We start from the raw sequence: 22159 nt of genomic DNA on the forward strand, positions 1-22159 counted from the left end.
CATATATATGAATTGATTGCAGCTTGCCGTTCCTTGAACATCATTTATTTCAATGAAGTTCACCTTCTGACGAAAAAGTGCCTGAAAGGAGGTACATGTTACGAAGGACTCCGAATTTGGCAGACTGATGCTAAGATATCGGAACTTCCTTACTAAACGGGTACTGTTTAGCCCCACTAAGGCCCGATGTCCCACGATCATGCCAGTCATTTCGATATCGTCAAACGGAAGGCAAACCTTTGCCGTCTTCGGTGCTTACGATTTTCCATGGGAACACTGAAGGCAAGGCTTTCAATCCTTCCCACCACACCTCATTCGACATGGCCCGTGCGTCCATGTCTTCATCAAGGTCTGCCGAGAAACGTACTCAAGACAGCGATACCCATGAGAAGGAGGGACCAGCCCAGGACTCGCAGAAAGCGGCGACTGAAGATGACTGGGAATCGGATCCAGACAATGCAAGGAATTGGTCACGGCGGAAAAAATGGACCACTGTAGTTGTGGTGAGTGTTCACAAAACCTGAAAAGAGGAATGAGATAGGATCTGGCTATAAGGTTGCTTTGTATACGATGGTACCGACGTTGGGAAGCTCCATGATGGCGCCAGGTTTACCGAATGTCGCATCGAAGTATAATCTGCACTCGGACACGCTAGTATCGTTGACTTTGAGTATCTTCTTACTGTCGTTCGCGATTGGGGTGTGTTGCTATTTTCTGTCTCGTTCCCTTGGTTCTGACCAGTGTTCTTGTCAGCCTTTGTTTTTGGCACCACTTTCTGAGATGTATGGAAGAACATGGGTCAGTTCATGCAACAGAAGATTCTCGCTCGATTCCAGGACTCACGATGTCGATCAGGTTTACCACATCACCAACATCTTCTCGATTGGTTTCAACCTTGGATGTGCATTCTCACCGAACGTAAACACATTGATCGGGTTCAGATTTCTTTGTACGTTCGAGTCTGGATGTCATATCAAACGGCTCACCTCACACGATGATACTTATCAATAGTCGGGTTCACTGGTGCTGCACCACTTGCGATTGGGGGTGGATCCATTGGCGACATGTTCGCACCACATGAACGTGCCTCCGCTATGGCGATTTACACCCTTGGTCCTCTTATGGGACCTGTAATTGGGCCCGTAGCTGGAGGTTATATCACCCAAGCTGCTGGTATCAAGTGGGTGTTCATTGCAATTGCCTGTAAGTCTGCAAGTGTCTGTCCTTGAATTATACTCAATTTTTTCTACAACAGGTACTTGCAGCCTAGCGAGTGTCATTGGCATACCCCTCTTGCGAGAAACATATGCACCTGTTATTCGTCGTCGGAAGGCTAAACGCAATGGAGACTCGGAAAAGGCCCTTGAGGCTATTGACCCGTTGCAAAGCGTCGGTGTGTGGGAGTATATTTGGATCAATATGTCACGGCCTGTGGTGCTCCTGTGTAAGAGCTTTATATGCTTCATCCTCAGTTTATACATGGGATTGTGGGTCTCCTATCTGTCTTGTTCATACATAATGACTGATCTTCCTTCCTAGCTTGTATGGTGAGCGTACTCAGTTCCCAGTCCAGAATTCCTACTCATCGCGATCCGTCAGGCGTGTACTATCTCATGTTCGCGACGTTTTCCTGTCAGTCTCCTATCAGTCTCCTATTGTATATCAATTTCCCTCACTGACCTTATCCTCAATCCAGCTCTTTTCATAGACGTTTATGGATTTGGGACTGGCGCTGGTGGACTTGCGTATCTCGGGCTGGGTGTTGGTTTTCTAATTGCAACGTTAGCTTCTGCACGATTTGCGGACCAAACGTACCAATACGTGAGCATTTCTAGATTTGTACCCTTGTGCAGAACTTGATCCCTGTGTCTTCAGCTTGCTCGGAAGAATGGTGGCAAGGGCACTCCAGAAATGCGTATGCCAGTTCTGTTCGTTGGTTCTTTGTTTGTCCCCATTGGCTTGTTGTAAGTAGTTTGACACCCCCCCCTCCCTTCGTCTCGGCAGTTCGCTGACCCTTTTGCTGAGTAGCTGGTACGGGTGGTCGGCCCAAGCTAAATTACATTGGATCATGCCCATCATCGGCACGGGACTTTTTGCGGTTGGTGAGTCGTTTCTCTTTTTATTTTTTTCTAGGTCACAACCTGAAGTTAATCTGCCCCTGCAAGGTTTGAATGCCATATAGTGAGCGTCCTTTTTCACGCAGTACTCCTCAGTTATCTAACCAACGAAACAGCCTCCCTATCTCTCTATATTTGGTAGATGCATTCAAATACGCTGCAAGCGCACTTGGTGCAGCAGCGGTTTTACGTTCCATACTTGGGTTTGCATTTCCGCTCTTCGGAAATCAAATGTTTGATGCTCTTGGAATGGGTGGAGGAAATTCGCTGCTGGGAGGTAAGTTGACAAGTACACTGGAACTAGGCAAAGAGTTGATCCACGTCGTGATTATAGGACTCGCTATCGTTCTAGGTATTCCATTCCCAGTGTGGATATATTATAAAGGCGAATCGCTGAGGGCCAAGAGTGACTTTACTCGATGATCACGGTCGCTCGAGTCAAAGAGAGATCAGACTGAGGGTAGTCGACGAACGAGAGTTTCATTGGTTGCACAAATATCGCGATACAAAGGTGCAATAGACTCTTCGAATGTCTCTACTTGAACCCCCTACTCAATCGCCACGATCAGAGATGTAGCCTTCTCTGAACGAGCGCGGACTTCAAAATTGAACGGCGCAATGCCACTATATAGATAAATTAGAGTAGTTCTTGAACTTGACAATTTGAAAGGTTGACGAACGTGATTATACCATCTGTGGGCTTCAATTCTGGTAGTACTACATTTCCCTTTCCATCCTTCGGTGGGAGGATTTCCAATGTTGCTAATATACATGCCATTGCAGTCCAGATCACAATGTCGGCAAAATGTCGACCAGGGCATATTCTGTATAGTGCGTGAAAGGTAACTATTGAACACCTAGTGAAGATACGAGGTCGGAGGATGTAAAACTCACCGCCTACCGTAGCCCCAAATCGAAGTCAAATGTGGTTCCCCCCTTCCCTCAGGAGCCGGGAGGTACCGAACCGGATCAAACGTCGTAGGGCTATGATAGACGCGTTCATTTTTCGCCATGGACCTGCGAAAGAAAGAGGAGTTAGTCCTGAATTCGAAGAGAAAAAGCCAAACATTAAGTAAATACTCGCTTATTATTCGCAAAGACAATAGCGCCTTTAGGAATGAACATTCCTTTGTAGATGTCGTCGTCGAGAGCCCTATGAGGTACTAATGAAGCACCAAATCAAATCAAATACCATCCCCATTGCTCAGCATACAGACGCACCGAAGCTCGCAACGGGATGCCAGCTACAGACTCGGATTATTTCAGTGGGTGGTTTAGTTGATGCTGTTCTAAAGGCTGACCGATATGTTTCTTGCATGATACATTCTAGATAGGGGAGAGATCCCCGGTCGCTCAAGTCAGGTAGACGACCCTGGCCCACAACAGAAATTATTTCCTCGTATGCCCGTCGTTGACATTCAGGGTTCAAAACCATTGCGAGAAGGAAGACAGAAATGGTCACGTATGCCTAAGTGTAGGGTAATGAGAATGAACTACTCCGATAGAAATGGGAATACACACTGTGTCTTCCCCAGCTATAAAGATCGCCGCCGCAGCGCCTTTGATATCCTCGAGTTCAAGATCTGGGTTATCTTGGCCACCAAGTTCCTCCAGCTGATCCGACACAAAGCATTTTTCAACTGTCTTATTCACCTGGAGCAGTTGGAATGGGTAGTCAAGTTATATCTGGCCGAAGAATACAATGCAGTGAATCATACCATCCCATTCCTTACAAAATCCACAGTAACATCGTGCAGGTCCCGCACGTTTTGATAACAAGACCTCGCCAGGTCGGCGTAATAGGTTCCAGGAAACCAAGATGGAAAGTGGCGTACTGACGATAAATCGGATTAGCGCGAGCAATTCGGGATGGCCGAAACACATACACCATGGAAAGAAATCCACAATATTATTTCCTCCTTGTCCACAATTGTTTATGCCATATGATGCTTGATGCCCAATAGCCAGGAAGATATCGTCGTCCGATTTCACTTGATGACCGAATGCAGCTCGCATAATGCATGATACGGTGAATCTGGACGGTTCGAGGAATGACAATATGATTTAATCTGGAGCCATCTTGAAAGTACATACCGACGGATGTAATCTAAATGCCGACCAGATGCCGACTGGTGAAGATTTTTGACGAGAAGTCGTGCCTCTTCCGCAATGCCGGGTGTGAAGACGAGGGATTCCTTCTTTCCGAAATATTGCTGTACCATCTTTCGATGTTTAATGAATTGTGCACCATACGGCATAAACGCTAGAAAGCGTTTATATCCCATTCTAATGATAAGGTTATTTTCACTCTGATGGTCTGATCATGAGCAGTGGACGGTGGACGTAAACGTACATGTCGAAGGTAGCTATTTTCGGCCGGCAGCTGTAGTTTGCCCCCCTGTTATCCAAAAGAGCCTTTGCGTCCTCGATTTTGTCTAAGATAACCATCTTGCGGCCGAGAACCTCCAGGTACATCACGTCTCCTGTTGTAATCGTTCGGCCGTTCAGTTATGAAGGATTTCTCCATGGTTGCTTGGACTGACCGTAGATCTTCGCCCATTCAGAAAACACATCAGGTTGGTTCTCGCCAGGTATCATGCGCAAGTGGCCAAGTAATGGATCTGGCTTAGGCCCTGGGGGAAGAGGAAGATTTCGCCCAGGTCGACGGCGCACCCATAATATGACGGATGTAATCGCGAGGGCAAACCATACGAGGTTCGTGTTGGAGAGCATCTTTGTAGGGACAGTCTGTTTTTATGTTGTAAGATATGTGCAAGACTTCAACGAGTACAATTTTACAAACCCCAGGTCGACGTCACACTTCTGTGCCATTCAGATAGATAGATAGATAGATTACGCAGCATGGTCAGTGAAATTTTCGGGAGCTTTTTCACAACGTTTTTTTTTGCTGCTGTCACCACGGCGTGATAGGCGGCGACTCCGGGGTGATACAAACATCATTATGGTGCGCAGAGTTTCCTTGGTCTTGGGTTGCGGAATTCTTGATCAATGTCGGTGGAGGTCCTCGTCTTTTTAGCCAGGGACTTAGAGGCAGGAATCATTAGGGGACGTAGCCGTAAACGGCTTTTCCGGCTTCCTCAGTGAGGTAAAGCCGCCGGCTTTGTTAGCGAGGCCCACAGTACTTGAGCGCTTGAGCAGTATTACACAGGGATGTAAATGAGCGTCAAAGTGCTGGGAAGCAATCATTTATCATTGAATATTGAATACCTGCTATAAACCTCTTCAACCAACGACAGAAACCAACTTGTGGCTTGTCTACCGGCCCAAAAGCCGGAAGAAGCCCAAATGGGCGAGAAAGTGTTAACTGTCACGAAGTAGTCACATCATTGCCACGAGTGGCGGCGTAAAGCGCCACGCGTGTCCAGTACTGAATCGCCATGCTAAATGAGGGTACAGTCGAAATTTCCTTTGTTTTTCCAGCTGTTTCCATCAGGTACTGGACACATCAGAGCCGACGTCAAAATGCCCCAATACATGCGAGCAAAATTGGCCAAAAGCTCCACGGTCGATGAGAAATTATTATGTACTATTCCTGAGGGGGTGTTTCAAATTTTCAAAAGATCCACCTCGGACAATAGCTTCCCCTCTACATTTTGTCCCCGGCTTCGATTCTCTATTAGAATGATATCTCAACTCATTGTATCCGGCGTATTGAAGTAAAATACTTACATGCGAGTGCGGGAGGCTCAGCAAAAAGTGGGTGTTTCAAAAAAATTCTCACAGCTAAGCGAGCCGCCATCAGGCAAAATTCGAAGTCCGACTGTAAGGGCACGATCCTGCGTCACGTTGCGCATTCGAACATTCAAAGAAGGTCGTGACGCGCTTACTTTAGTCCTGTGGCCGTGTTGAAACTCCGCTCGGCCAAGAATCGACTTGGTCAAAAACCTTCTTCATACGGTGCAGCGGTGGTTCTTATCACCTCGGTTCTTGAGAGGTGAACTAAAATAGCATGGAAGAATATTACTTCAAAATTTGAACCCAATACATTGGCTGGATATTCTTTGAGGAACACAACAATGACTCCTAATACTGAGTGTGACGGAAAACCACAAGGCTACCAAATTAAAATCATGCAATTCTGGAAGGGATTTTTCGATATCCAATACAAAAATATCCTTAACTATCTATTCCATCGAAGTCGAGCCAAAAAAATCGATGGGGAAAGTGGGAAAGCGATTTTGAAACACCCACTCGGTTTGAAACACATACCCCATGATATAATTCGCCACAACAAGTTCTCACAAAGTTCTCAGCCGATCCATACATAATCTTCGAGAACAAGAAGCATGCATGACGTTCAGCTTCAACTTTCAAGTGCACCTGACACGGCATCGGGTGGCCAGTACCTTTGACCTTGGGGCTGCCAAATCACCGGACCGCTTGGGATCTCTGATATTCAAAGCACCGAATCACGAATGGATGCCATTCCATCGGTATATCGAGTGCCACTATACAACCGTGACGCTAACGCATAAGTTAAGATCGAAATACTATTAATATAGTCCCAGTTATTCTCATATCAAACAGAATAGGCTGATCCACCCATATTCGTCGTTGTAGCGAATAACGAATCATCTCGAGTCGGAGGAGTGATCCGGTCCCCCCTTCTACGACCGAGATCATCCCATACTTTCGCTCTCCGACGTGGTGTAGGTGGTGTAGGTGGTGTGGGCGGAGGTGGTGTGTGAGGCGGAGGCGGAATGTTGACTCTAGCTGTCGTTGGAATGCGGCTTACGGTAGCGAGCGACGGGGATGACTGGTCTCTCTCCTGAACTTCTGCTTTCTCTGGTATTGTAGGATCCAATTTAATCAACGGAGGAGGTACCCTGCTTATCTTCCTCTTCTCCACAGATACAATATTCAAAGGTGTTGTTGAAGTCAAAGGACCTGAAGGGGCCGGTAGAAGCGTAGACCATGACGAAGCAAGCCTATCGTCACCAGAAGTTCCTGTCTCTGATCTCTCGGTATCATCCTCCACCCCTGGAATTGACTTAGTATAACGGTACGTGCCCGAATCTGACCACGAGTTCAACTGGGGAGTTGAAGGCACACTGGTCGGAGGATGTCTTTCGGAATCCAAAAGAAGATCCTGCATCGTGAATAACGGTGCTGACCTCGATTGGAGAAAAGGAGCCCGTTGTAAACGAGACGCCGAAGAGACAGCCGAGACAGAGGAATCTGAGGATTTCTTCGGTTTCACTTGATTGACTTTGGGTGCGTCCTTGGGTACCTCCTCCTTGGGTACGAGACTCGTGGCAGGATTACGGGCCTGCTGTGACAAGGGCAAATCAATAGATCTATTCTGTTTGTTATGTGTCGTCGTCGGTAACCGGGTATTTGAGGGGGCAGAATCTGTGAAGGCTCTGGGGCGGTTAGGCAGCTTGCGGGGTGAAATACGAGAGGCCCGTTTCTCAACGACAACAGGAAGAGGTCTCGGTAATGGGGTTGTTTGATTAACGGGGGCGATGTCGATGTCACCGGAAGAGGTGGCGGAAGGTGGCGGAGAGGGGAGAAAGTGTCTGTTCGAGGTAGCTGAAAACGGCGGTGGCCTGAGACTTTTCCTCGAAACGCGTTTGCTCTTTTCAAAGTACAAAGGCAGAAGTTCGCTGCCAATAGGATAAGGTGGGAGGGGTGTTTCTGATCTATTCTCAGTGGATGACGGAGTAGGTATGTTAGGTCTTGGCGGTAAAGGGCGAGGTAAATTCCGAGGCATATGTACAGGGTTAATGGATGGTTCTAAATCCATTATCGTTGACGCCCTTGCAGAGTTCGAAACGGAGCTGACAACCCGAGAGGAAGGTCGAGAGGATAGATCACTATACAGATCCCGAGGTCCACTAGGTGATACAAGAACTCTACGATGTCTCCGTCGTTGTTTGTCCTTCTCTACGCGAAGTCGACCGTCGGATTTACGTTTAAATGGCGGTTTCACACTTTTGCTGCTCGAAGGGCTATCTGTGGCGCTGGAGCGTCCCGGAATTGGGGTTTCCGTGATGGAGGTGAGCTGTGTCCTTACTGATAGGTTCTTGAGACTGTTTCTCGGAGGGAAGTGGTGTTTTCCAAGAATCTCAGGTGAAGATGAGAGGGGGGATTCTGTATCCATACCAGTGGAAGCAGAAGATTGACTTCCATGTCTAGGATTATTAGGTACACCTTTTCCTTGTGTCTCGTCGGTAGGACGACTTCCGGCGATGGTAGATGATGGAAGCATCTCAGAGCGCGGAGGATGTGGGTTTTTAGGTTCCTGTAAAGGTTTCTCACTTCCTCCATCGAGTTGAGATATCACGGAGTACGATCTATTGGATCTCGTCGGACAGTTTTCCGTTTCATGAACTGGTTTAGGAAAAAAGGAAGATGACGTTGACTTGGTAGGATTCGTTTTCAAGTTGTCACCACTGTTTATCACCTGCACCGTGAGTGAAGGGCCGGGAAGTCGACGTTTGGAGCCAAGCCTTGAAAGGTTCCGAGCAAATATACTAGTTGGGGTCGTTGAGCTGGTTTGAGAAGGAGGTGACGGGAGTGCTTTCTCGTGGCGCATGGTACCAGGGTCAAACCCAGGCATCGCGGGCCTGGCATTTCTGGCTTCCGTCTCCGGCGCAGTGAAGGCAGCATGCAGCGGAGTCGAAAATCTTGTGGGCGCCATCTGCGGGGAGCGTGTCGTGGAATCCGTAGGCAGCGTTTCATCACCGACGATAGTTGGAATACCAATAAGATGTCCGTACTTTGCTAGGATAGTTTTGCGGTATCGGATGAACACGATGGCTAGGCCAACTCCGATAAGCGCGATACAGAGGCCGACAACAGCACCTACGATGACAGGTTGCTTTGACTGTTGGTCATCGCGTCGATAGAGGGTTGTGATGGACGGTGTACTGGTATTCAGTAATGAAGTTTGATCAGGAGATGACGCCTCGAATGACCGTGCATGATGATATCTTGATCCTGGACCAGGGATAGTCGTGGAGGTGTAACTAACGATAAAGATGAGAACAGGTAACATGGGAGATATAATAATCGAACATACATCAACGCTTCCAACACCACGTACTGCGCTTGTTCCCCTTTTTCGATGCGCAACGTATGTGTGCCATTCTCAAGCCCACTGACAGCCCAAGCAATGTTCTCCCTTCCCCTAGAGATTTCCCAGTCCTGAAAATCGACTAAATCGGAATCGACGGTTATTTGTACCCTGACAGGATACATCCACGATGGCGATAACAAGTAGACAGCAACACCTGAATAGTTTGTTAACCCGTCATGGATCGAAACTGAACTAATTAGACCCACCTATAAACGTAAATTCGGCGTATGCATCATCTCGATCACTCCAGTGACATTTCTTTCCAAACTCCATGCGCTCCGTATTCAAAGTCTTGCATTCCTTCCAACCAGGAGAGTAAAATATTTGCGGATCTGAGTCATCGACTGTGACGTTGCGGGAGGGGAGCGTTCTTGCCTGGACGGAGAATAGTAATAATAGGATAACGAAGAGTCGAGAAAGAGGGGAATACATGGAGGTGTCATCGAACATCCCGAAATAGGATAACGAATGACGAGCCTCCTGAGAAGAGGACAGTACACACAAAAAGTTAACGATGTCCTGACACCAAAATGGTAGAAAAAGAAAAGAAGATGGGAGAGAAAGACGAAGGGGAGAATTCCCATCATCATGGGCAAACTGTATACCAAAACGCGTCAAGACCGCTGATGATGATACCAGTTCATGTGTCTATTCATCATGAGAGCACATCAGGATATCATTGTTTTCCACCGGTCCAACATTTTTGTTGCAGTTTGAATAGTGTGGTTGAATCGTGTGGTTGAATAGCCAAATTTGACCAGTTTGGTTCCGGTTATTTCTCATTGAGCTGTAACGAGATCGCTCCACTTGTTCTAAGTGGAAGAGATCGACGTGGAATCGAGTACATACCTACTGCAAGCACGGAAAATGTTGACTAATTGAATGCGTTGAGCCACGACACTGCCGCTAACCGCTGCTTTGATTGATTGAACTGGATTTTGGTCAGGTGGCACTTGCATCCCGATATCTGCCAGTATCAGCGTAACCAGCTGGTCGACCAGAAGGTCGGAAATAGCCACCTGAGATAGTGATGTACTAATTAGCGACCCAGCAAAGGACTGGAGACTGAGGTATTTGAGACCTAGGCTTACCCTTGCTCTCTGTTCGCAGACAGAAAGATTGTCGTTGATTCCCGGAGCGAGTGTACCACATTCGTTGAATAATTCAGAATAGTTATTGCAAAAATACCCCTGTGAACCTTTATTGAGGAATCAACCATAACAACCAATGATACCTGACAAAACCCAACTACCTATAAGTACTCCAATGTCTCCCCAATATTCAAGTCACCTGTAAACGCCCGTCCAGAAACCATCTGTCATTTGAGCCATCACATTCGACAGATGGGAAATGCAGATAAACGGGAGGAGGGATCATAGAAGGTAATGCGCTGATGAAGGTGAGAAGAAGCGCGACACACTAGGAGGGGGGCATATACCCTGGACTGTCCTATCCGGGATGTACCAAAAAGGGGTCTCATTTTGGCCGACACTCCGATCCTAATGTACATAAAATCACCCAAATTGAGCACCACCTACGATCCCTGGTGTGCGTAAGTGGCCTCGTCGGTAGCCAGGTCCGATCCGTATGTACATGATAATGGGTCGCTAGTATTGTCCTGGCTGAGGGTAAGTACCGGACCGTTTTAATTTTTTCTACTATGTTGTATACCCAAAAAATTTGTAAAATAATCAGTGGTGTAGGTGTGAGGCTGTATCAGTAATGGTACATAAAAATGGTCCAAATTTCCCACCCCAATCCAAATGTACCAAAAATCTGCCCAAATTGACCCAAAAATATGTACCAAAAATGGCCCAAATTGGGGGTCAACGGATCGGACATGCTACCCAATATGCCCCCCTCCTGACACACTTCAACGTTCAACTTTCACGCGCACGGGTCACGCATGTCACCATGCTCGACGTCCAGGCTTAGTTGAAGAGGTATATGTTCTCAGTTTTTGATTTTGTTGAAGTTTCTGATACACAGTCACCAGATAATTATGTTGGCGTCATGAACTCTAATTCAGCGACAGATTCTCGAGCTGCGATTGCATATATCGTCTCTACAGACCTCATCAAAGTATCATTGCATTCGTCTTACAAAATCACATTCCAAGTTTAATCTCAATAGTGGTCCTCTCTACTTCCTTCAAATCCAAAACGGTCTCTTTTCGTTCACACGCTGGTGAAGGATCTTGAGCTACTATCGCCTTCTTATTCCGCTACGAGAAGGATTCGAGTTGTACGACCACGTACAGCTACATACGAAGATCTTGAGGTCTATCACTCGAAGGAATATCTCAACTTTCTGTTAGGAGAGGGCGAACCAGACCCGGATGCTCTCCCTGAAGATTTTGGTTTAGAGGATGATTGCCCACTGTTTCCTGGTCTAAACGAATATGTACGGGCAGTGGCAGGTGCTACGCTGACTGCAGCGAACGCGTTGAAGTTAGTAGACGTAGCGATATGTTGGGATGGTGGCAGGTGAGTTAACTGTCGAAATTGCAACATTACCTTATACGGCCTTTTTAGACATCATGCCCAAAAAGCTCGAGCGTCAGGATTTTGCTATGTTGCAGACTGTGTACTTGCCATACTAATCTTGAAGAGATTCCCACCCATGCCGCAGGCACGAGATACTCCCGACAAGAGTTCCGCCAACACCAGAAAAGCGCGGGTAATGTATCTAGATCTCGACGTTCATTTCTCCGACGGAGTTTCGCAAGCATTCTACCAACCAACCACTACTCCGGCTATCAAGCCAAGAACTAATTCGAATCGACAGGTACTGGTGAGTAGGCGACATCACTTTCCTCTTCAAGATCACTCTGCTCACTCGGGTGTACCTAATTGTCAGACACTGAGCATCCACCACACTTCACCTGGATTCTTCCCAGCTTCACCTCTCTCCGGTCTCCCCCCATCTTTATCAGAAGTAACCCCCGCAAGTAACCGATCCTTTGATCCATACACGCTTTCGATCCCGCTCAACCGTGGTCTTTCGTCCCAAACATACCGTGCCATCTGGCCAATCGTTGAGCGTGTCAAAGATGCTTTCGATCCCGATTATATTGTCGTTCAGTGTGGAGTAGACGCGCTAGCTGGTGATCCCGGGTCAAGTACTGAATTCAAATCTGTCGGAGTGGGCAACTGGTCCTTAGGTGGTAGGACGGGTGTAAGCGAAGTTGAGGAAGGATCTCTTGGATGGTGCATTGAGAGGGTCTTGAGTACCTGGCAGGGGAAGAAACTTCTCCTTGGAGGTGGTGGATATCATTCTCCAAATGCAGCCAGAGCTTGGGCCTATCTAACTTCAATCGCTGCAAGTGGCTTCCGTTCCTACTTCATCTCCCCACTTACAGCTTCTTCTGTTTATCAGCTAGACAAACCTTTACATCTCGACACTGGCATTCCACTTACTCACGACGAATTTCCTCTTTATGGACCGTCTTTTACGCTCGACGTGCCGCCTGGGAATATGGAGGATCTGAATTGGGATCGAGAGGAAGAATCTCAGTTTCTCAGGGATGCAAAGGAGAGGTTTGAATGGGTCTGTAAAGTATTAGAAATGCATCGTTTATAACAACGACTGTCTAGAGATAGCTCTAAGTAAACCTTCTTTAGTTCATACTAACGTCCCAAATCCCAGGCAATTCTACCATTTCTCTATCCCTTTTCTCAGTAAGGATATCTAAACTTTGAACGAGTCTCAACTCTCTGCCCCTCATCCGCCTTGTCTTCCTCAGCGGGTTTTGCTTATCTTTTTCATCGTCGGAAGGCAACTGCTCCTCTTCCGGTAAACTTCGCGAGAACTCGAGCGTACGAGAAAGGACGGCATGCGTCCTGGCAAGTGCCTGAGCTGCGGCTCTCGGTAATGCAGTAGAGGGAGGGGTAGATGGATCGAAATGTCCGAGAAGGAGAGCGGAGAATAGATCTCCGACGCCAGAGAAATAACCTGGGAGAAGAGGCACAGTTTGTGCGTGTATGGTAGATCGGAATGGTGTTTCCGAACCATCGTCTCGGCGGGAGCTGGTTATGCAAAGCAGATGGTCGGCTTCATCTGTTGGACGAAGATCGGGTGGAAGCATGCGCGCGAGCCATGGTTGTAATGAGATAGAGCTAATGACAACGTGTGGCACACGGTGTGTAACGTGAAGCTTGGTGAGTGCTTGAAGGAGAGAATCGAGGCATGTGAGGCTAATATTCGTGAGTGTCCTGCTCTTCGTCAGTCTGTGCCGGATGAACTTGGTTAACGGCGCAGAAACTTACTCGACCTCGAACCCGTTGGGTGTTATTATGGTTGAAAGAGGAAGCATGTCACGGTATACAGGGACTACATCCGCTGCAACGTATAGGCGGCCAGAGTCGCCCATTACAGCTGAAGAAATGGATGAGTTTAGAAATGTCGAGGCCTGTACAATGAGAGTAACGCACGATCGAGAAGATATGTGAGATTGCTGTTCTCGCTGGTAAGTTTCTCAGCCAAACCTTTCACGGCAGAAAGGGCTTCAGCGTTGGGTATATAGCCTGGAGGCGAGAATTGAGGTTCAAACCCCTTCAAATTGGGATGTAAAAAGCCGTGCTCACCCGTCAACAACCGACTTGGGTTCAATAGTTCATTCCTCTCCATCGACTCAAAGATTTCCCTCAACTCTGCTGCAGTAGTCTTGGTACCTCCAGCACGGGCATACCCCGCATGATTCGAGTAATGAACGGTATTAACGACCTACTGGTATCGGAGGATGAGTATTGAATTAGAAGATAACAGAGTCGACGTACATCAACATCATAGCCTAGGCATTGCAATGGAAACGCTGCTGCTTTCCCCCCAACGTAACCGTATGCAACGTGAGATTGCACGCTGAGGATTCGACCGCTGTTCATCGAAGTAGAAAAAACTTGACTGTGGCCACGTGCGCAGGAAACAAGTTAACCGCGTCCACGGAAAGATCCGAACAGTCCTCTTCACTGAGAGCCGGTACACTCCTCAATACAAGTGAGTATTTGCGAAGCTCCGCGTTCTTGAAACTGAGAAGACTGCCAGTGCCATTCTTCTGACGACAATCTGTTTACACGCCACCGAGTTCTGAGGAATGTGAGCGACGACGGACTGTAATCACCTAGATTGTCAAGGCTCCATACACCCAAATTCCACTGCAACCGTAGCCATCGAGTTGGAGTCTACAAGTCGTAAAATAGAACAGCCAGTTGTTGAAATAAGCTCACGCTCTGAGCCATTAGCAGTCCTCCCAGATGTTGTTTGCAACGGTGATCGCGTTCGGATATGAAGAGTCAACGATCTCAAATTGTTTTTCCATAGCGCGCTTTCCAATGTCCACACTACGGGCCCACCAGCAACGACAGCGCCGACGAGCTCACCGCCGTATTACATTCTCAACGTCCTCAAATACTTGGGCACCCTACCACACAGTATCACTATGCACTCAACCTGTTGCCCCAGTCTCCTGACGAGCATCTCCTCCTCCTCGATTATGACCTCCCATCACCAACAGAAGTCTCAGTGGGCCAGCACGTCCGATTCCATGGCAGAATACAAGAGAATACACTGAACTCGATAAACGAACGGGCTTCATTGCGCTCCATACTGTTACCCCGATCCTTCATTCACCGGCTTGACAACATACCCGTTCCAGTACATATACCTCGTCTTTGCCCTTTTCATGGCAACACCCTATCCCACTGCCCAAACTGCCCGTGCCGGCAGACTTCCCTTCATACCACAAACCTGCCTCACTCAGTTAACCTACCCACAATATCGTTCGATTTGGGTACATCAACACACCCTGTGACTGTTCATAGTGGGCTTCGACCTTTCTTCTCGCCATACGAGACCGGTGGCTACACACAACCTCCTAATTATTCTTCGCAACACATGTCGAACGGGGCCGGTGACTCATCCCGGGTCTTCTATTTCTATAGAGCAGGAGCTCCAACGTCGGCATACGAAACGGTAGCCAAGTTGAAAACTTGAAGCGCCCGCACTCGGATGAAGGAACTGATGCATATGTTCGAGGTTTGTCGAAGTCCCGAGCATTCTGAGCTCCAGCTGGCCTTCGTTAGTCCTGAGCCGAGCGCGGTCTTCGTAACTTTTACCAAGACTTTCAGACAATTGATTGGTTGCCATCAAGACATTGTCTTTTGGATTCTGAATGTTAAAGATGAGGAGAGAATAGAAAGTAGAGGTGAGAAGAAGAAAGATGTGTGCTGGGGGAAGAGGACGCTTGATGAACATGGGATAAATGTTACAACGGTTGGGCCCTGGTGGTTGTTCTCGTCGACGAGCACAATCGCGGGTTCACACTGTACTTGTCGGCCCAGTCGTTTCCTGTACCACCAATATGGGCCTTTATGAAACGCTGCCTTCCCTCAAAATAGTTTGTGTTCTCCAACCAGACTCATATGCACGAGAGGGCCAATACCTGTACCTCGCGCGTCGGCACTACGCCTCAAAACTATTACGAAAGCCACTAAGGACGGTTCAGGGTCTACTCAAGGGCTTGTTGAAGAAGCTACTCAGCACCTCGAGTCAGCGTTTACTTGCCGTTATTATCTTGTCTCCGGTAGCTTGCTGACTGTCGTTTCATATCATCACCCAACTTCACGATAGGGCATATACGCGGAAGACGGGAGAATCCCCTCAAGAGGATCGTGTTCAATATTCCACCCAGGCAGCTTGGGAATGCAGCCGGAGAATGCGCGGTGAAACTTATCGAGATGCGCACACACCGATATCTACAATGCTGTAGAGCACACCCGCCATGGCGGGAGACTCAATCCTCCAAGAACGGGAAGAAATATACTCTCGACGGGAACGAGACACCTTCGTGTGATGTGCTGCGCGATGATAACTTGAGCGGGCCATTCCCGAGCGCCTACTTCTGTAATCGACTCACCAATCCTCAATGCTAGCGCACATCGGTATCTCAAACGAACCCCGACCGTGGGATAACCCAGTCGCAGCAATTTGGGGAAAGCCTGGATATTAATGCTAATGAGCGACGCAAACCAAACCACTCGAATTGGCCGCGGAAGAGGACAGAAGCGCGTTTATGGTGTTTGTCTTCCTTGCTCCTGGATAGAACTACACCCACTGGACTTCCGAAGTACGTTCTGCTACTCTGCATGCCCGCTCCCGCCGGTTCTCCAAGTTCTCCACTAGTCAACAATCAAGGCACTCTCTGACGTGCTAATATGATGCCGCCTTCGAGCAGCTTCCGTGTGCCTGTCAAACCTTCCAATAATCTAATCTCATAGTCCCGTCTCCTACGGGGTTATAGCTTTTTGGTCAGAATGACGGTGCCTATCATCTGAAATGATGTTCCACCCCGTCCCCACCTCCAAATCACCTCCAATCCACAAAATATGGTTTGGCCGAGAGCACCTCACAACGCGTATCGGAAGAGATCCTCATGTCCAATCGCACGGCTCAAAGCAGCTGATGCTGGGTTGGATGTAGAGCCTCACTGGGAGATATCTCACAACATTTCTGGGTGCTCTCGCAATATAGTGATAGTCCATCCACATAACTTACACATTATCACTGCCCTATCACCTTGTTTCAGTCCATAATACGTTATGGATACGGCAACAATTTTTAGAACAATTTCAAGTTCGGAGACCTCAATCCGTAGTACAGCCCTACGGTCTCGTTACAGAGCTAGTTCAACTCTCACATTGGATTTGTACTTCCCCGTCACTGCAGGTCGCTCCGAGCGCTATAAAAGCTGGAGAGTCTCAACCCATTCAGCATCAATCTTATCCCTTCTCATATCTCATACCTCACCAGCACTCGAGGCAACATGAGGGTGTCTTTCGCAGCTTTCGCCTTTGGGCTTCTCATACATCACACCTTGGCAAAGCCATCCCCAATGAAACCTCGAAGGACTTCTTCCATACTAATTAGTGCGTCGAGTCCTCTTTCGCCGTTGTCGCTCACTTTGCTGATGCTCAGATCAAGACCCCGGTGCTCTGCCCGACCTGCCAAGCCTTGCTGAGGCGAGGTCTTCTTTCGCCTCAGGACTCAACCTCGACGAGATTCAGGGGGATATACTGTACGTATGTTTCCCGAGGACGCCTTCTTTAGTCTAACTATACATTTCTCTTCAGAGTTGGGATGAAAAAGAATAAGGAGCTCTTCTTCTTCTTTGAAATTACCGACGTTGCTGCCTTCAAATCCAAGCTTGGGACTGACATCCACGACCGTATAACCCCGACCGCCAAGATGCTTGATGTCGCCACTCAGCCGGTCACTGCAGTCAATATCGCCTTCTCGCACAGCGGACTTACGGCACTGGGTGTAAACGTCGATGATTTACTAGATACGAACTTCCAAATGGGACAGCTCGAAGATGCTCCGACGCTTGGGGATCCTGGTACCGGGAATTGGGTGTCAGCTTTCGTTGAACAGAAAGTTCATGGAGTCTTTCTTCTCGCGTCCGACACTCAAAGCAACATCGACGATGAGCTGAAGAGCATCCAAACGGCCCTTGGTGGTTCAATCACTGAACTCCACAGGCTGCAAGGGGCTGCACGGCCTGGTGATCAACAAGGACATGAACGTGAGTATGAAACGTTCCGGCAACAACCAGACATCATTCTGATCATTTTAATGTCAGACTTTGGTTATATGGATGGCGTCAGTCAACCCGCAATTGAAGGCTTCCTCGACCCCGAGGCTGGCCAGTTCGTGGCCAAACCGGGTGCCATTCTTCTCGGGGAGGATGGAGATGGAAACATGGCCACTCGTCCGTCTTGGACAAAGAGCGGCTCGTTCCTCGCGTTCCGCCAGCTGAAGCAACGTGTTCCCGAGTTCAACAAGTTCGTCGCCGACAACGCACTATCAGTTCCTGGTCTCAGCAAACAGGAGAATATTGACCTCTTCGGTGCTAGGACTGTGGGACGATGGAAGAGTGTGCGTCCTCTTCGACCTCTTCGATCTAGACTGCTATGACTGTGCTGACATGTCGCTTTTCCTCACCGCCAGGGTGCTCCTATTGACCTCTCACCTCTCCGGGACGATCCAGTTCTTGGTAACGACCATACGAGAAACAACAACTTCACATTTGACCACCCTGAATTGAGTGGTTTTGATGTGAACACCAACCAAACCCTCTGTCCCTTCTCTGCTCACATCGCCAAGATTCGCCCGAGAGCCTTCCTCAGTGTCACACTGAACGTCGCACACATCATGCGTGCAGGGATTCCCTACGGACCTGAAGGTAAGACTTATATTGACCATTCTGTGTTAGTACATGATGACGACCCAGATCCTACTCACCGCCAGTGACTGATGCCGAGGCAGCCGCACAAACTTCCTCCGACGACCCGGCGCTTGAAAGAGGTCTTGCATTTGGTACGCAGTTATACATCTCGAGGTAATCAGGGAGCTAATGGTACCCCTTCTTCTACCCAAGTTGCCTATCAATCTAGCCTTGCAAACGGCTTCACCTTTTTACAAAGGTCCTGGGCTAACAATGCAAAGTGAGTTGTCGTGTCTTACTCAGACTTCTCAGGGACTAAACATTGGAAACAACGTACAGTTTCCCAAAGAGCAACGTCGTGAGTATTCAAAGCTTGACAAATCAGAGCTGCACTGACCCATCAAAACAGGGCGTCGATCCCATCATTGGGTCTACTAACTCCGGACCACCTGGGGATGCGCAAAGGACTATCACAGGACTCGACCCTACCAACTTCCAGAAGCCCATTGTCGTTAATGAAGGTAAGGATTTAACGCCAAGTGCACTTTCAGCCTTGACTCAGATTTTCTTGACAGATTTTGTTGTTTCCCGTGGTGGAGAGTACTTTTTCTCGCCGCCAATTTCTGCTCTCATCAACCCTCTGTCTCAGTGAGTTGCTACTTGTAAGACAATTTTATATAGAGTATGCTACACACTATATAATTGACACTTGGGCTGAGGATTGAGGTCGTTCTATCTATCTATCTATCTGTAAAACCTGGACCCAGTCCGCGGACACCTACACACAGCTGGGGCGTAAAATATTCCGATGTTCTTTCCTCTATCGACGTTTTTGGCTCGGACTTCGTGACAGTAGATAACAGATAATAAGAATAACTGTTAAGTTTCTCCGCATGTCTCTGCCACCGCGACGAGTCGCGTTCAGGGGTTGAAGCATAATCTTCAATCATATTGGTTCACCCATAAAAAAGCGGGGTGATGAAAGCGATCGGTACGAATACGAACGAGTCTAGTCTCGGACGTGACATTAAGACTCGGATATGGATTTTGTCGCGTAGGTGATATCTCGATAAAAGGTAGCACTTCTTTCCAACGGGTAGCATCACCACCATCCGAACAGCCTCACCAACAACCTTCTCTGAAAACAAACGCTAGGACAAGGTTCTGTTCAAGACTCACTCTTGTTCTCCGTTCTCTGAGCCTTTTTGATCGGCACCGCACTGTCCACTTCGCCATCTGAGATCCCTTGGGCATATGCATATATACGAGTGGCCTTGACTGGAATCGCGAGGAAACCCCGACTGTTCCGTCTCTCAAGTATCTGCTGGAAACGGGTAATGTGGGTTTCGTATAATTCGAGGGAAAATAGGGATCTCGGCCAATGGAAACAAGGATTCTGTGTATGAGGTTGCTGAGGTTCCTTCTCGAGTTTTTGATACGCTTGTTTGAGGTCCAGAAACAGTGCAAGCAACGTTACCAAGTCTTCATACCCTTCATAGATACAATGAAGATTTCTCACTAGTGTCCACATCACGCGCCTGTCAATGACGTCCGCCCTCAGGTCCACTCCACCCTGAAAGTACTCCCATCCCTCGTAAAGCTTACGTAGCTCAGCCTGCTTGTTCGGCGTCAATACCGCGTAGATGGACGACGGAAAACGATGATAGAGAAACCATAGATAGATCCATGCTACGGACTCCATATCATGGTGGTAGTTGAAGATGACACGTGTCAACGTCTACTGAAGTCTGAGAGCGGCGATGTCGCGAAGGGGTCAGTTCAGGGGCAAGGTGAGTCTTCAACGGAGGTGTATAGATAAGCGCCCCGGCCATAAAGTCCTTTGTTCCCTAGGAAGACGGATATGGGTTAGAGGACGACAGACAGGAAGGAGGCGAGGGAGCGAACCGTGATGGGATCATGAACCGTACAACTTGATTCGTGCTTTCCGAATTCTACATCGGACACTTTGCCTTGCTTCAGATCAACGTGGAACAGGGAATTTCCAGGGCTGACGTCACGATGGACATACCCAGCCAAGCACAGGTAGAACAGACCTGAAAATCTTAGGAATGGGCTACAATGCCAGATCTAACAACGAACTAACCTCGGAGAACATCTTTCATGCATTTCACAAACTGCAGCATGTCAGCCAATTCATATACGCTCTGGCAGACCTCCTTCACAAGACGGCGTACATGTTTCCGTCCCTGAAACGGACGAACATCAAGCTTGTACGGGTCGGGTACAAGACGATCATTGTCCCGAAGGACATCTAACAAGCCACCGTTGACCCCTTCGCGAGCTTGACAGGAAGGGCCAGGTGACGCCCAGTTGTCGGGCATCAGTCCGTTGATAATTAGGGGGGAACACAGTGATGTCGTCACCTTCAGTGTTTGCCACGGGCCCATCCTCCAAGATAGTGAGGAAGAAGGGCTTTGCGTCCTCCGCATGCTTGGTAGATGTGCCATTTTTCTTGTTCTCCTCGTCAACCTTGGCCAACTTCTCGAATACATCGTCCATAATTTCCTTCTCGAGCTTGGCATCCTTGTATGGCCAAACGTCGGTGAGCACATACATCGAACCAGATGGCCGGCCTGAGTGACCTCTTCTACTTTCCAGACTTGCGCCGCTCGGGAGACAAGATGATACGCTGAAGTATCAGAGATTGGGTTTCCGATAGTGTGAAATGTTCTGCGACCGATCTTGTACTCGTAAACGATGATATTCGAGCCATTCACCGTTTCCGAAAGACGCGTTATCGTAGGATCTCAACCAAGCTGCTCCCGACTGCCAAATATCACGGCCAACAGGAATTTAATGAATGGTCGTGGCTCCTGATTCTCAAATTAGCCTCATTCATCTCAGTCAGGGCAGAATGCGGACCTCATGGTGGTTGAACTTCTCGCACTTGGCAAAGTGCAATCGGCAGAAGAGCTAAATCTGCATCATTGTGGCTTCTATGGTGAACCCAAATATGAATCGCCTGGTCGGATCATCGTACATGATTTCATTGGCTGCGAAGATGAGTTTCTTCTCATCCTGAGAATTGAAAAGGGAGTTAACCATGAAAGTAGAGGAGGTGCCACGAGACTTACGTCCTCAGCTGTGGTCGTCGCGTCATGGAGCTGTAGTTCCCCCAATACAGATACATTGTGAGCCACATGAGAGAATAATATCTTTATCTTCTTCGTCGGGTTGCGTTCGGAGCGGCGAAGCTGAATTTTTGTGTCTTTGCTAACACATCGCGCATCGGAGAAGTGCCGATATCCCATAGCGTCGTACTCGCCCGCTTTCACACCGCAGGACTCGACGACCTTTGCAACGGCCGAAACGACTTTGGAGAGAGGTGTCGTTTCCCTTTCCCTTTCCAATGCAAAGATTAGGCCAACCATTCTCTAACCCCTCAACTTTTCTACTATGCTTTCCACCAATGTATCGTCAAGGAAACTTCCTCGAAAGTATGTTTGGAAAAGTCGGCATTTGAGCCTTCAATGAGTTCAGAAGTACGGCGAAGCATGGTTCGTTGTTCATGTGGAAGGAGTGGCAGCACAGTGACATGTCACACGTAGAGGTTCTTTGTCGCGTAAAACCCAACGGATCGCACCTTGGGTTGGGGTTTCGTAGTACGGTTGACCGTTGCGCGTCGCAATTTTTATTGATGAGATGGGTACACGTGAAAGGCATGTTGAGTACGGCTAAAGGGCGCGAATTTGAAGCAGA

General features: G+C 48.2%; 9 protein-coding genes across 10 annotated transcripts; 4 read left to right on the top strand and 5 right to left on the bottom strand.

The window, feature by feature from the left end:
* The first annotated feature begins 248 nt into the window (after positions 1-248).
* Positions 249-2800, top strand: E1B28_005543 (uncharacterized protein). The gene is made up of 14 exons (XM_043150108.1): positions 249-503; positions 556-699; positions 754-798; positions 856-949; positions 1012-1203; positions 1256-1487; positions 1540-1547; positions 1600-1632; positions 1697-1821; positions 1876-1964; positions 2029-2102; positions 2166-2181; positions 2234-2394; positions 2452-2800. The coding sequence occupies exons 1-14, from the start codon at positions 321-323 to the stop codon at positions 2538-2540; spliced, it is 1485 nt and encodes a 494-aa protein (XP_043011193.1). The 5' UTR covers positions 249-320; the 3' UTR covers positions 2541-2800.
* Positions 2666-5175, bottom strand: E1B28_005544 (uncharacterized protein; the record flags this gene model as incomplete). The annotated part of the gene is made up of 13 exons (XM_043150109.1): positions 4921-5175; positions 4661-4865; positions 4471-4600; positions 4212-4403; positions 4004-4152; positions 3836-3951; positions 3639-3770; positions 3419-3585; positions 3339-3361; positions 3202-3280; positions 3012-3134; positions 2798-2941; positions 2666-2741 (listed from the first exon to the last, which is right to left on the bottom strand). The coding sequence occupies exons 2-13, from the start codon at positions 4848-4850 to the stop codon at positions 2666-2668; spliced, it is 1521 nt and encodes a 506-aa protein (XP_043011194.1). The 5' UTR covers positions 4851-4865; positions 4921-5175.
* A 1325-nt stretch (positions 5176-6500) lies between these two features.
* On the bottom strand, positions 6501-10676 carry E1B28_005545 (uncharacterized protein). Its single transcript, XM_043150110.1, has 5 exons — positions 10472-10676; positions 10311-10417; positions 9426-10238; positions 9163-9373; positions 6501-9109 (listed from the first exon to the last, which is right to left on the bottom strand). The coding sequence occupies exons 3-5, from the start codon at positions 9667-9669 to the stop codon at positions 6658-6660; spliced, it is 2907 nt and encodes a 968-aa protein (XP_043011195.1). The 5' UTR covers positions 9670-10238; positions 10311-10417; positions 10472-10676; the 3' UTR covers positions 6501-6657.
* A 390-nt stretch (positions 10677-11066) lies between these two features.
* On the top strand, positions 11067-12801 carry E1B28_005546 (uncharacterized protein; the record flags this gene model as incomplete). The annotated part of the gene is made up of 6 exons (XM_043150111.1): positions 11067-11162; positions 11216-11301; positions 11353-11705; positions 11754-12012; positions 12079-12540; positions 12598-12801. Exons 2-6 carry the CDS (start codon positions 11233-11235, stop codon positions 12799-12801), a joined length of 1347 nt encoding a protein of 448 aa, XP_043011196.1. The 5' UTR covers positions 11067-11162; positions 11216-11232.
* Positions 12802-12838: 37 nt separating this feature from the next.
* Positions 12839-14130, bottom strand: E1B28_005547 (uncharacterized protein; the record flags this gene model as incomplete). 2 transcript variants are annotated; one of them, XM_043150112.1, is made up of 5 exons in its annotated part: positions 13998-14103; positions 13806-13944; positions 13653-13745; positions 13488-13596; positions 12839-13433 (listed from the first exon to the last, which is right to left on the bottom strand). In XM_043150112.1, exons 1-5 carry the CDS (start codon positions 14100-14102, stop codon positions 12839-12841), a joined length of 1041 nt encoding a protein of 346 aa, XP_043011197.1. In that variant the 5' UTR covers position 14103. The 2 variants fall into 2 exon arrangements, with proteins under 2 accessions (XP_043011197.1, XP_043011198.1); XM_043150113.1 differs by having other exon boundaries at positions 13653-13947; positions 13998-14130.
* Positions 14131-15577: 1447 nt separating this feature from the next.
* E1B28_005548 (uncharacterized protein) lies at positions 15578-16148 on the top strand (the record flags this gene model as incomplete). Its single annotated transcript, XM_043150114.1, has 2 exons — positions 15578-15764; positions 15847-16148. The coding sequence occupies 2 exons, from the start codon at positions 15578-15580 to the stop codon at positions 16146-16148; spliced, it is 489 nt and encodes a 162-aa protein (XP_043011199.1).
* An 890-nt stretch (positions 16149-17038) lies between these two features.
* On the top strand, positions 17039-19091 carry E1B28_005549 (uncharacterized protein; the record flags this gene model as incomplete). Its single annotated transcript, XM_043150115.1, has 10 exons — positions 17039-17141; positions 17197-17290; positions 17346-17797; positions 17855-18150; positions 18223-18457; positions 18523-18591; positions 18653-18719; positions 18779-18797; positions 18849-18960; positions 19015-19091. The coding sequence occupies 10 exons, from the start codon at positions 17039-17041 to the stop codon at positions 19089-19091; spliced, it is 1524 nt and encodes a 507-aa protein (XP_043011200.1).
* Positions 19092-20692: 1601 nt separating this feature from the next.
* E1B28_005550 (uncharacterized protein) lies at positions 20693-21016 on the bottom strand (the record flags this gene model as incomplete). Its single annotated transcript, XM_043150116.1, has 1 exon — positions 20693-21016. One exon carries the CDS (start codon positions 21014-21016, stop codon positions 20693-20695), a length of 324 nt encoding a protein of 107 aa, XP_043011201.1.
* A 357-nt stretch (positions 21017-21373) lies between these two features.
* E1B28_005551 (uncharacterized protein) lies at positions 21374-21831 on the bottom strand (the record flags this gene model as incomplete). Its single annotated transcript, XM_043150117.1, has 2 exons — positions 21374-21478; positions 21535-21831. 2 exons carry the CDS (start codon positions 21829-21831, stop codon positions 21374-21376), a joined length of 402 nt encoding a protein of 133 aa, XP_043011202.1.
* Between the last annotated feature and the right edge of the window lie 328 nt (positions 21832-22159).

Source organism: Marasmius oreades, chromosome 3 (assembly GCF_018924745.1).
Source record: "Marasmius oreades isolate 03SP1 chromosome 3, whole genome shotgun sequence".
In the NCBI taxonomy this organism is placed as follows: domain Eukaryota; kingdom Fungi; phylum Basidiomycota; class Agaricomycetes; order Agaricales; family Marasmiaceae; genus Marasmius; species Marasmius oreades.

What these genes read in the sequence shown, in the direction of transcription:
- E1B28_005543 (XM_043150108.1), top strand. Translation starts at nt 321, where the DNA reads ATGGCCCGTGCGTCCATGTCTTCATCAAGGTCTGCCGAGAAACGTACT. An exon ending in AATGGACCACTGTAGTTGTG is followed by an intron (nt 504 to 555) that starts GTGAGTGTTCAC and finishes TCTGGCTATAAG; the next exon opens with GTTGCTTTGTATACGATGGT. An exon ending in TTTGTCCCCATTGGCTTGTT is followed by an intron (nt 1,965 to 2,028) that starts GTAAGTAGTTTG and finishes TTTGCTGAGTAG; the next exon opens with CTGGTACGGGTGGTCGGCCC.
- E1B28_005545 (XM_043150110.1), bottom strand. Translation starts at nt 9,669, where the DNA reads ATGTTCGATGACACCTCCATGTATTCCCCTCTTTCTCGACTCTTCGTT. An exon ending in CGCCGAATTTACGTTTATAG is followed by an intron (nt 9,374 to 9,425) that starts GTGGGTCTAATT and finishes CAAACTATTCAG; the next exon opens with GTGTTGCTGTCTACTTGTTA. An exon ending in GTGGTGTTGGAAGCGTTGAT is followed by an intron (nt 9,110 to 9,162) that starts GTATGTTCGATT and finishes CTTTATCGTTAG; the next exon opens with TTACACCTCCACGACTATCC.